At 44.7% G+C, this 12,304-nt stretch overlaps 1 protein-coding gene across 3 annotated transcripts in view; it reads left to right on the top strand.

Moving 5' to 3' along the window:
• Positions 1-12,304, top strand: part of LOC119652741 — a 209,712-nt gene that overhangs the window by 130,283 nt on the left and 67,125 nt on the right. For all 3 annotated transcript variants that reach the window (XM_038057040.1, XM_038057039.1, XM_038057041.1), the window contains exon 4: positions 7,696-7,829. In XM_038057040.1, coding sequence (XP_037912968.1) covers positions 7,696-7,829 — 134 coding nt within the window. The remainder of the gene's footprint in view (positions 1-7,695; positions 7,830-12,304) is intronic.

Raw genomic sequence — 12,304 nt, 5'->3', positions numbered from 1 at the left:
CCCCTTTACTGATCCAATGCCACAGATTCTGTTAAATCGAACCCACGGTTCTTGCACCAGAAAGATATAGGGGAAATCCTGTAGCTTTATCATTCTCGCTGCCAACAGGTAGGAGGGAGCTTTGGCATGCCGCAGGTTGATTTGACCAATCTTTATGTTTTTCGACATAAACTTAGCCTATTGTCTTATGAAAACAGTTAGAAGCGTATGCGGCAGTCCGCGTATGACGGGGTTTCCCCCACAACATACCGCCAGAGACTCGATTGATTTCTCTGAGAAAAGCCGTACTTGGAAGTACCGCAATTCTCATGCTCTCATCCACGGAAGATCTCATCTCATCCCGCAGAGCATTCGTCTGTTTTCCACTTAGCACCTTAATTGGTTTGCGGTGTCCGGGTTGCATAGATTCGATCACTCGAACTGGCATCAAGTCAGTTCCGTTCACGTCTCTGGCTTCCCTTCCTTCCGCTGTTCCTTGGAAGGTGTTGGAGAAGTTACTAGCAGGTAGGATTCACTCTGTAGTCCCTTCTCCAGTGCGAGCCCCCATATGGGGGTTCCGCCCCTGTATGCATTATCCTCCGCGCACGTCTCCATTGTGGGAGAGCGCACCGAAGATGCTGCAATTTGCTCTATGTTGTGTGAGTTGAAGACTATCATTCTTCTTCGCTCTCAAGATGGAGATGATGCCCTACAGTCTCCTTATATGACTGAATTTCAGTCTATATAGGAAAAAGTGGAGCACCATATGGTGACTTCCCCTGAGCACATTCAGACTCTGTTGGTCCAGTTCGAATACCAAGTTGAAGCCTTCTACATTTATAAATTGGTCCTTCCTGGCATTCATGAACTTTACCCTCCAGTGTGCAAAGTCCATGCCCGGGTTCTGTTCACCCAGCATGCGGATGATGTCCTCTGCCTTCCTTCGAGGGCCCGGTAGCCAACATCCGACATATTCTGTCCTGCGTAGCTCAGTGTTCACAATAGTGAACTTGGGCCGACCGCCGGAACTCAAAGTTGGGATTACCTGCTGGAGCCACTTTAAGGCAGCCTCGTCACCGCACTCCAAATGGAGAAGCCCATCACGAAAACCTTGATCGTTAAAGCGTGACTTCGTTCCAGGCTCCAGCATTTTTTTTCACAAGCATTCCCGGAGGATGGTAAATTGTCCCTCTGACATTTTGCCATCCTTGGAGGAAACTCCCACGGCAGCAGTCAGAACAGAGGCTGCAGCTTGCGCATACGTCCTCTCCCTACCCGCCTTCGTGTTCGTATTCCTGTGGGAGGGACCAGCTTCATTGAGATCTCTCTCGCTGATTTGATCACCTCCCGGCACACCGGTCCTAATCCGCGCGAGACGCGTGGATATAAGCCCTGGTGCGGAGCACAATAAAGCGTTGGCCACAGCAGATGTGTTGGTCTTACGCTTCTTGCGCGCATTACCGCTGGCAGAAGAGTCTGGTGCGTCCAGTGTGGATCCTACCGGAGTTTCCAGTTTATCCCCACCTTCCGCCGGAGATTCCGCTTCCTTGCGTCCGATTTCTCTGGGCGTTACCGCGCCTAGTGGTGCAGCCACGTCCATGTCCTCATTCCCAAGGTGCTTCATCTTCCTTCGCAGTGCTCTCTTCTGCCGTCGGCTTAGGGCCTTTCCATGTTCACGGTGTCCGGACCGTTTGGATCCATTTCCACATACTGACGTTAAACCAGTAGCGTCCACGTCACCAGCTTCCCGTTCTTCCGCTCTTCCCGGTAAGGATGATGGAGAAGGTTCTGACAGGCAGGATTCAGCCTGTAGTCCCCCCTCCTTAGTGGCCGAAGTTCCCTTCTGCCGGGCCTTCCTCTTCCGCTTGCGGGTAGATTTGGGCTGTAGTACCGCAGACGGGCCGGCCGTAGTCGGATTTCCAGTTTCTCCCAATTTGAGAGTTTCCGTACTTTCCTTTCTGGCTAACTTCGCCGTAGGCACTAAATGCAAACCTTCCACTGAGTCGGAAAGCATGTCTTCTACAGATTGATCTATAAACGAGTATGAATATGGTGAGGCCTCCAAAATCCGCGCCTCGGGCGCGACATGATTGCTCATGGTCGCGGGTGGATTCGAAGTCTGTGACTTCTTACCACTTGGAGAGTTTATATCCATCGTTTCCATATTCATATGTTGGACACCCTTAGTGTAGTAGTAAACTACTACAGGCTCCCCCACCACGACAAGGTGGTGTCCGAGAGGGAGAGAGAGGGTAGTTACTAAGGAATACAACATACCAACGTCTGATTCCGTAACACCCAACCATTTTGTAAGAAAACAGGGTAGCGAATGTCCCATTAAATCAACTGGGGCTCAGGACAGTCTGTTTGTCTGTATTGTGTGAAAACATCCCTTAAAAATGGCATCCTCCCGCCGTAGATTACGCTGACAAATCGTGGAAGTTGGTAGTCACGATAGATAAGGTAGAAATATTTTTCATTGGCAATGTTCGAATAGCTCAGTGGTTAGAGCACTGTGTTGTCGTACGTATGGCCGCGGTTCAAATCTCGCTGGTGACAGTGGGATTTGTATCGTGACTTGACGTCGGATACTAGTCGGCTCAGCTGTGAATGAGTACCTGAGTCAATTCGGGGTAATAATCTAGGGCGAACGCAATGCTGACCATATTGCCTCCTAAAGCGTACTGTAGTGTCCCGTTACGGTCTTGAATGAAGTGCTCTAAGACACTTCAAGGCCCTGATCCAATATTGATTGTTGCGCGAACGATTATTATTATTATTATTAATGAAATTAGCTTTCTTTGTATCTTATTTATGTTACATTATGCGAGTGTTGCTGGATACCTAGCCATTCAAAACCGATTCCTGTCGGGCACTTGAAAGTCATTAACATGAGAAAAGGCTGTTACGCAAGATTATCAATTGCGAAAGAGTACGTTGAATGGCCTGTGAAAGGCTGAAACGCCGTTGTTCTTTTCAACAGAAGGGATTTGTCATATTCGACTACCTTTTGGAATATGTTAGGAAGTCCAATACCAAGTGATGGTGGTCAAATATGGAGGCGGGTCCATGATGGTACAGTCTATTTTTTCTCGTGATGCAATTACCCCAATAATTAAGGTCATAGATTTAATGACTTATTTATTTATTTATTATCGGGATCTATGCTACTTCATTCCCATGACAAATTGGGCCGTAATCTGCAGCTGCTGAACCAACAGCAACGGCTCTACTACCAAACCCTATCTCCACCTCCACGTGGTAACCGCTGGAAGCTCTTTCGTAACGAAAAGCTGCAGACGGAGAAGAATGAAGGCGAGTCTCCCGCGCCTAAAAACGGGACAAACTGTACCAACTGGTTCTCCAGGTGGGGGGTTGGGTAGGGCTGACAACCCTACATGGAGAACCGAAGTTACGGAGCCACGAAAGGAACCTCGGACAGGATGGACTTTAAAACGACGGACCCGGCAGCGACAACGGATCGATTTGCGCATTTTCTCATGGAACGTGCGCTCCCTATACAGAGATGAAGCTGATGACCAGCTAGCCGATACCCTGTCCCAATATAGGGCTGATATAACAGTGTTACAGGAGATGCGATGGACACGGACCGGTTTCCTGGAGAAGAGCCGCTACACCATATATTACAGCGGTCATCCAGTAAACCATGTGCCCGGAGTAGGTTTCTTAGTCAGCCAAAAAATGAAACCTGCTGTTATCGGCTTTGAAACCATAAGTGAACGGCTATGCACTCTGCGCTTGCGAGACAAGTTTAGAAATATAAGCCTCATCAACGTTCACGCCCCTACAGAGGAGACTGCAGAGTCGGAGAAGGATACCTTCTACGAGGCAGTAGAACGAACCCTCGAAGCCTGTCCCAGATATGATATCAAAATCATACTTGGGGATTTTAACAGCTAAGTAGGGAAGGAGTCCGTATTGAGACGATACGTTGGCTCCCATAGCTTACACGAAAAAAACAAATGATAATGGACTGCGGACTATTCAAATAGCAGGGTCACATGAAATGGTTGTTGGAAGTACCTGGTTTGCGCGGAAAGCGGTCCTCAAACATACGTGGGGCTCTCCAGATGGGGCCACTTTCTGAATATAGACTCGGATCACTATCTCGTTGGCATGGTGTTCCGAGCTCGAATAACAATACCACCTAGAATCCCCTCTGACAATCAGGTGAGAGTGAACACTGAAGCCATCCACAACACAATCCTCTGCGACACCTATAACAGGGAAGTGGATGCCGCAATAACTGCAGCGAACAGAGGACCTGGACATGAAGCATCAACAAATGATCTTCACAATCACCTGAAGAACGTTATCATGGATACGACCACAAACATACTTGGCCCCAGACCCAAAAGGAGTCGGACGGTTTGACTATGAATGTAAGCTAGCAACGGAACGGAAGAATGCCGCATACCGAGTAATGTTGCATCCTTAAAGAACGCGGGCACGCCCAGAGCCTTATCACGAACTCCGTCGAGCGAAGAAGCGACTTCACAAACGGAAAAAGGAAGCCTGGGAGAACCAACAGGTCTGTGAAATAAAAAAATACAGGGAGCAACCGCACCAGGTGCGGAAGTTTTACCAACAATTCAGCAGGATGAAGCCTTATACACCTCGATGCTCATCCTGCCGAGACAAAGAGGGAAATTTCCGACAGAATGGGCATATTAGAGCGATGGGTTGAGTACTTTGATGAACTACTGAACAACCGGAACATCGGCCAGTTGGAGGTCCCGCCAACTGAAGACGGCGGACAAATACTGCCACCACCAAGTTTAGGACAAAACAGTCCGTGCAATTCATCGGCTAAAAAATCATAAGTCACCAGGAGCCGATGGAATTACATCCGAATTGGTTAAATATGGAGGCGACCAGTTACACCAATTGGTTCATCAACTTCTGCTCAAGGTATGGAACAGCGAATCAATGCCCGACGATTGGCAACGTGGCATTATCTGTCTCATACATAAAAAGGGAGATATCACACAGTGCAGCAATTATAGAGGTATCACGTTGCTGAGTACCATCTAGAAGATATTCTCAACTATCTTACTAGACCGGATAGTCCCATACGCCCAGAACATCATTGGCCCATACCAAAGAGGCTTCACTCCAGGCAAATCAGCAACAGATCAGATTTTCTCTGTGCGGCAAGCGATGGAAAAACTGTTGGAATATGGACAACAGTTGCACCATCTGTTCATCGACTTTAAAGCCGCCTATGATAGCATAGCCAGGGTAAAACTGTACACTGCATAAGAGAATTCGGTATCCCGACGAAATTAATAAGACTGACTAGGCTGACCCTGACCAATGTGCGAGGCCAGATAAAAGCAGTAGGATCACTCTCAAGAACATTCGACATCAACAACGGTCTACGACAAGGGAATGCCCTATCATGCGTTCTCTTTAACCTGACCCTCGAGAAAGTGATCCGTGATGCTGAGGTAAATGCAAGAGGTACGATCCTCTTCAAGTCCACCGAACTACTGGCCTATGCTGTCGATATCGACATCATGGGAAGAACCACCCGAGACGTACAAACTACCTTCATCCAGATCGAGCAGGCGGCAATTGGGGCGAGATCTTGGGCTGCACATCAATGAAAGCAAGGCAAAATATATGGTGGCAACGTCAGCACCGAAGACGAATCAACCAACAACATCAAACCGCACTGGTCAAACACGAAGAAGAAAAAGGATAGGAGAATACAACTTTGAGACCGTTGACAATTTATCCTATCTAGGGTCGAAATCACAATCGATAACAGCTACGATGATGAAATCCGCGCACGGTTGTTGTCAGCCAACAGAACCTATTTCAGTTTACAGAGACTGTTCCCCTCGAAACGTCTCACCATAGGGTCAAAGCTCTTACTGTACAAGACTATGATCTTGCCAGTCCTCGTTTATTCATCGGAAACTTGGGTTCTTAGCAAGAAAAATTGCGAACTCTTGGCCGCGTTCGAGAGAAGAATCCATCAAAGAATTTTTAGCCCCGTAAATGAGGATGGACGATTACGTAGCCTACACAATGACGAAATCTATGAGCGATACCATGACCGTCCGGTTATGGATAAAATCCGGCTCAATAGGTTACGGTGGGCGGGTCACTTAATCCGTATGGATGAGGATGATCCCACCCGGAAAGTCTATAAGGGCAATATCTATGGTAGAAAAAGATGACGAGGCAGACCCCGCCTAAGATGGAGCGATGGCGTAGGTCAGGACGCCAGACAGCTTTTAGAAATATCGAATTGGTGGACCTCGGCGCAAAACCGGGATGTCTGCAGTTCCTTATTAAGGCAGGCCTAGGCCGGATACCGGTTGTTGCGCCGTTGATTCTTAAACAATGCCGTGCAATTATTGTTGCGAAACGAAATGTGACAAGGTATTGAACTTTTAATTCGCAAACTTTTTTCGAATTTTAAATGAGTGGGCACGTTTTTTTTTTTCGCCTAAAATATTGACGAAAACAGCAAGAATGAATGTGGATACTTTGTGACAATTTTTTTTTCAATTGAAAATCCAATCTTATTCTATATGAAATATGCTACAAAAAGATCTTTGAAAACTTTGAGCACATTCTTTCAGATTTTAATACGAAGCATCATACTGGAAAGTTTTGTGGGAATCCTATTATTATTAACAAAGTTACAATAGGTAAAAATTGTCTCTTGTACGTTAAATTACTACTTTCTAAGAGATAAAATGTCAGTACTACATCAAACATAGACCACGAGCTGTCGGGTACCCAAGTAGTCGCACACAAAAATCAACAGAACATTTTATATTTGAAGTGCCCAGCTTCTGATTTTCAACTTGTTCTTTCTTCTGGACGCAATTCATTTTGATTTAAAAGAGCAACTTATTACATTTTAGGTTCTAAAAATCTAGTAGGAGTTATTAGGTAACTATCACATTTACAGCATGTCATTGAATTGAGCCTTCACTGTCCTTTTTAAGGTTTTATGTAAAACAAAACCTTATTAAAGTCGGTTTACTGTCTGTCATGTCTGTCTGTCTGTCACACTCATTTTTCTCGGAGACGGCTGTAGCGATTGACATCAAATTTGCTGGCCAGGTGGGAACTATAAACGTAAGAAATAATCGATTTATGGGAAACCAAATTGAATAGGCGCCTAATTTCGCGAATATCTGATCCAACTGAGTATCAATTTCATGTACTTTAAACTTGTTAGACTCCTGCTTAATGGGCTATGTCTAACTCAATACTTCTCGATTATTAAAACCATAGCAACTTTTATAAACAGCTTTTTGTTAAATACTTCCATGTTTTTTAGAGATAATCCTGACAATCGCAAAACGCATTTGATAAAATTAGAGTATTTCAATACACAATGGAACCCCTGTAATTTACAAATGACCAACCACTGGACCGAATTATCGATCTCGAACCAAGGGCCAGTGATGTGCATCCTTTATGCAATCGAAATCCCCCAGAACGATGCAACATTTCACGGGATGCAACCGCATTCAGTGTCCTGAATTAAAGCGATTTAACGTCCAAAATATATTACAATCCGTCTTCTCGGAATTTATGAATGTGCTGCTAATGTTTTCATGTTTGTGGTTTTATAATCGATAATTCCATATATCTATATATGATTTTTGGCCATGGACATTTTTCTCATGTACATTTTTTTCTTTCTCTGGATACATATTTTTACAGCATTACCACAGCATGATCCATTCATCAATGGACTTCTGCCCAGATATAGATATAATGATTTTATCGTGGCGAACTGCACAGCGGATTGGTCGAGCCCGGCAGCAACGCTTTCATGGTATATCAATGGCGCTCGGGTACGTTATTATCATATTTATAAATTTTATTTGAAAAAATGATATGCATATCCTTTTCCACATGAACTTTATTTTATGTACAGGATGCGTTGAAAGGTCCAGATTGCTGACGATGCTACATATGACCGTGTACATGCTATGATAATGCATGTTTTATTCAATGGGCTCAAATAAATGAGAGCTCCACGTATCGTTGGAAAACAGCCCTTATTTTTTCCTTTATTACAAATGCTATAGAAAATTTTGAAAATATTCAATCCTAGTGATTTGATGGACTCCTTTTAGATGCATATGTTCATAAGCACTTCCGGGTTTATTTATTTATTTTGCTCATGTAGTTTGGATTTAGCTACAGCCGTTATCGAACGTTAACATATAATCAAAATGAGAAATTTGAATCTTAAATGGTTAAGCTAATGTAGTGCCCTAATAAATAAGCACAGTTAGGGATTTTTTTTCAGCGGTGCAGTTATTTATAACATTGCTCATTTTGTTAAAGGTCCTTAATTGTACAGATGAGAAGCTGCATATTTTTCTAGAAAATAGTGGCTACGCAGCTATTCTTCGACGGCACTTCCTTTTTCGAAGATCACGCCGACGAACCAATTTCTCTTAAAATTTTCACTCTACAGTGAACAGTTATCTCGTGGTGGCGTTACGTGAGTATGTATGGTGTGTAGATCCGTGGACACGGATTGATTTTGCGACAGTCAGAGCCCCGCTGTGAAAAGCAACGGTGCTAGTCTTCACTGAGTGCATGGCTCAGTATTCATACAATTCATACTGGTGGATGCAAAACCCACTTAAATCTCTACCGAACTAAGGAGTAACGCATCCGAAGTGAAACGCAATTTGACGTTTGAGGCCCGAAGTCTCTTTACTGGCTGGGATGTAACCACAACCCCATGAAACTCTCACTAGGAGGCCAACCGCTAATATCCAAGCTGAAAGTACATGAATCAGGAACGCTATTGTGATATATAAATTCAGAGGGCAATGCCGGTTCCCATGATACCGATGGTAATTTTTCGTAGCCGAAGCCACTTCAGGTGAGCTTCCGTGTAGGTTCCAGTCTGCTCGTGTATGCAAACCTTGGAGCATTCGTGCGCTGCATGGCAACCAGCAAACCCAAGTGAGTAAAGTGTTTCCCAATGCCTCCTCGGAAAGGTTTTCCTCGGCCACCGCCGTTCTCGATGAAGCTATAAAAGGACATCATGATCTGATTTTTACTTTCGCATACTATTTCAGTACTTGCTAGAAACCCCGATGGGAGGGCAAAGGCGTCACCCACATTTGCAGACCATCACCTTCGCATCAGTTGCTTGCACAATTTTAAGAGCAGCTTACACCCTATTCAGGTTAAGGACCACCACAATTGTAAAATGTGATCTACCACCGGAGACTTCCAACATGGTGAAGAAGGATGCATTCTACGAGAAATTACACGCAGATCAAGGGAGGCTATCTAAAGATGACGTAATTCTGATCATTGACTTGATTGCCAAGGTGGGCTCTTACAATACCTTTCTCGGACATTTAGTGGGTAAACACAGTCTTGGCGACGGCAACGGTAATAGTGCGATGATTGTTGATTTCTGCAGCTTCGACTGCCTTCTCATTGGTGGCACATTGTTCGAACAGAGAGCCTACCATAAAGTTAACTGGGTTTCAACTGATCGACACCGCACGAGTAAGCAGATCGATCATTTCGCGATCAGCAGTACATTTAGGAGCTGTCTCCTAGATGTGCTTAACAAGAGTTGCACGAAAGGGGTCATCATCTGTTGATCGCTTTCGTTCACTTGCGTGTTGCGGCTACCACCACACTCACACGTTTGGAGACCGGCGACCACCGAGTTCAACCTCGACCGCTTGTATGATCCAGCTATCGCTCGACAATTGGAGAGCTATCTTGCTGATTGGACGGCAGATATACTGAGTAACCCACCCGAGAATATCGATGAGCATTAAAAATGCTCATTTCTTGGGTGATACACAGTTCGTCGGCCACAGCGGAAACGTGCAAGCGGATCGATAAACGGAAGTGGTTAAAAGCTCTATTGATCATTCCGAATAATAGCGAAAGTGATGCGCTCAACTCCGATACCGAGCGAAATCCCAAGAGGGAATTTGCTGTTGCGCTGGTCAGGGAGGCGAAAAGTGCCGCCGAACGCAATGATAAAATGTACTACGCATCACGAAAGAGTTTGCATGCGGTCGCAAATCTTTCGATGGTCCTGTGAATAACGTTAACGGTTGTTCTGATACTTCCACCCTATCTCGGGAATCCAAGACCTTTCCCAGAGAGTGGAAGAAGGGGATGATCGTCAAAATACCAAAGAAGAGAACCCGTTTTGAATGTGGCAATTGGTGTTCTGCGTGTTCCTTTCCATTGCAAAGATAATAGTGAAATTAATCCTGGAACGCAACAGAGAACACCTCGCAAGCTAGATCCAAGGAGAGCAGACCGATTTCCGCTCCTGAACAATTTTGGAACACTGCCCGGAGTTTAGATCTTCACTTTACCAGCCCTTCATCGATTTCGAAAAAGCTGTCATTAGCGGGGGCATATCTATGCAGGAGGGGCATTACGGGGAAGCAAGTAGCTATTATCCGCACGACATATGATAGCGCCAAATATCACCTGCTGCACCGGGACAACATCTCGGAGAATTTTGAGGACGAAATGTTGCATCCTGTCACCAATATTATTTCTTCTAGCTATCGGTGATGTTCTTTATAATGCCTTGTCTGGAATACGAGGAGGATTTCGATGGACTACGGCATCTTTCTTCAAAAGTTTCGACTACTCTGATGATATCTGTTTCCTCTCTCACTGGATCATGGACCTTGGCCAAATTGCTCTTGATTTGGAAAGAGAGGCAAGTAGAGTTGGACAGAGGATAAACACCAACAAACCAGGGCGAAATGTTCGATGCTTTCGATGCACTGTATATCTAGGAACCGTAGTTTCTGCTGACGGAGGCATCAACTGGATGTTGTCTGACAAATTAATTGCGTTAGATCCACTTTCGTTGCCCTGTCTAAAATCTGGAAATGCGGTTACCTTAACACTAAGATCAGGTTGAGACTGTTCTGTGCTAGTGTTCTTTCTATGTTGCTGTATAAGAGAAAGCGAATTCCGCTCTTACCCAAAAGCTCCAAGCTTTCCTGAATACCTGACACCATCTCAAACGAAGAACTTCAGAACAGTAGAGGAGGGGTGCGAACGTCTCGGGAAGTCGTGGACGGGAGCTGAATCGCATTACAGGTAAACGCGAGCGCTGGCTCATAGGTGTGGCTGACGCACTGTATCCCACGAAGGGGTGAATGGCAGCTATATATACGCAAAAACTTTCGGCTAACAGTGATACTACTCCCATATAATAGCAGACCAAGAGCATTGGCGCGAAACAGCCTCATTTTCATCTTAGTTTAGTTGTATTTCCACAATTTTGCGCAAGAGCATGTTTTCACCCTTAATGTAAATAAGAACGCAGCGATGGCATCTCAGATTGAAAACCTTGGTTTTATTGGTCTTGAGTCCACCTCGGTCGCTTTCTTTTCTAGATCCAAAGCCATTTGACTAAAGTCCATAACCAGAGGAGAAAGTAAGTAATGTCATCACCGTAACCCAGGTGTTTAGGGAAGATTACATTGTCTATTGAACCCTCCACGTTTTCCAGCCAAGGCAGCATGTTGGACGTCGCCGTTTCATCATCATCAACGGCATAAAACCGGTGTCCGTTTTTGGTCAGCCTTTGTAAGGAACTCGAGACATTTGTGCAAATTTACTACAATATAAGATCGATGTCAATAATTCACTAAAGTAAATATTCTGCCATAATGTTTGCATATACTTACAAGCTAGGTACAAATCGGACAATTGTTTATCTTGGTTTCCTGATTTGTCATTTAAATGAATTTGTCAACTAACTTAACTGTAGTGCTGACGCCGTTCCGCAGGTTAACGAACACGGTTTTCAGTGAGAACGGGCCTTTGGGGCTTGTTTACTGGCAGAACGAGGCTGTGTACAACTTATATTATGAATATATTTAAAGTCTCGTAGGAGCATTTGCAAACGTCGTACACTGGCTATGTTACCAATGAATATTCAACATGAAATTTGACTTCTTAGCCGCAGGACGTTAGAAAGGGCCTAAGATTATTCCTGCAATCACATTGCTCTATCATGAAATATCGAAAGTAGATCTGCATAGATTTCAACTTCTGTGCTTTGAGTTTATATATCTATTCTTATTATTTTGCACCTGATGAGGGTAAGATATTTGTTTGGAAAGAACCAGCTTTTTCTGACAAACCCGACGATGGTCATTGTGGTTTGAGCAATGGCATAATATACAGGGCTAGGCGTTAAAACTCGCCAAAATTCCCTACTGTTTGCGGGCAAGCCTCTAAACGCTCACACCGTGGTGATCCTTTGCATTCTATTCCCCCGCCTAACGGAATATCC

Source organism: Hermetia illucens, chromosome 3 (genome assembly GCF_905115235.1).
Source record: "Hermetia illucens chromosome 3, iHerIll2.2.curated.20191125, whole genome shotgun sequence".
Classification (NCBI taxonomy): domain Eukaryota; kingdom Metazoa; phylum Arthropoda; class Insecta; order Diptera; family Stratiomyidae; genus Hermetia; species Hermetia illucens.
The sequence above is the reverse complement of the archived record's forward strand: the minus strand, read 5'-3'. Positions and strand labels throughout refer to the sequence as shown.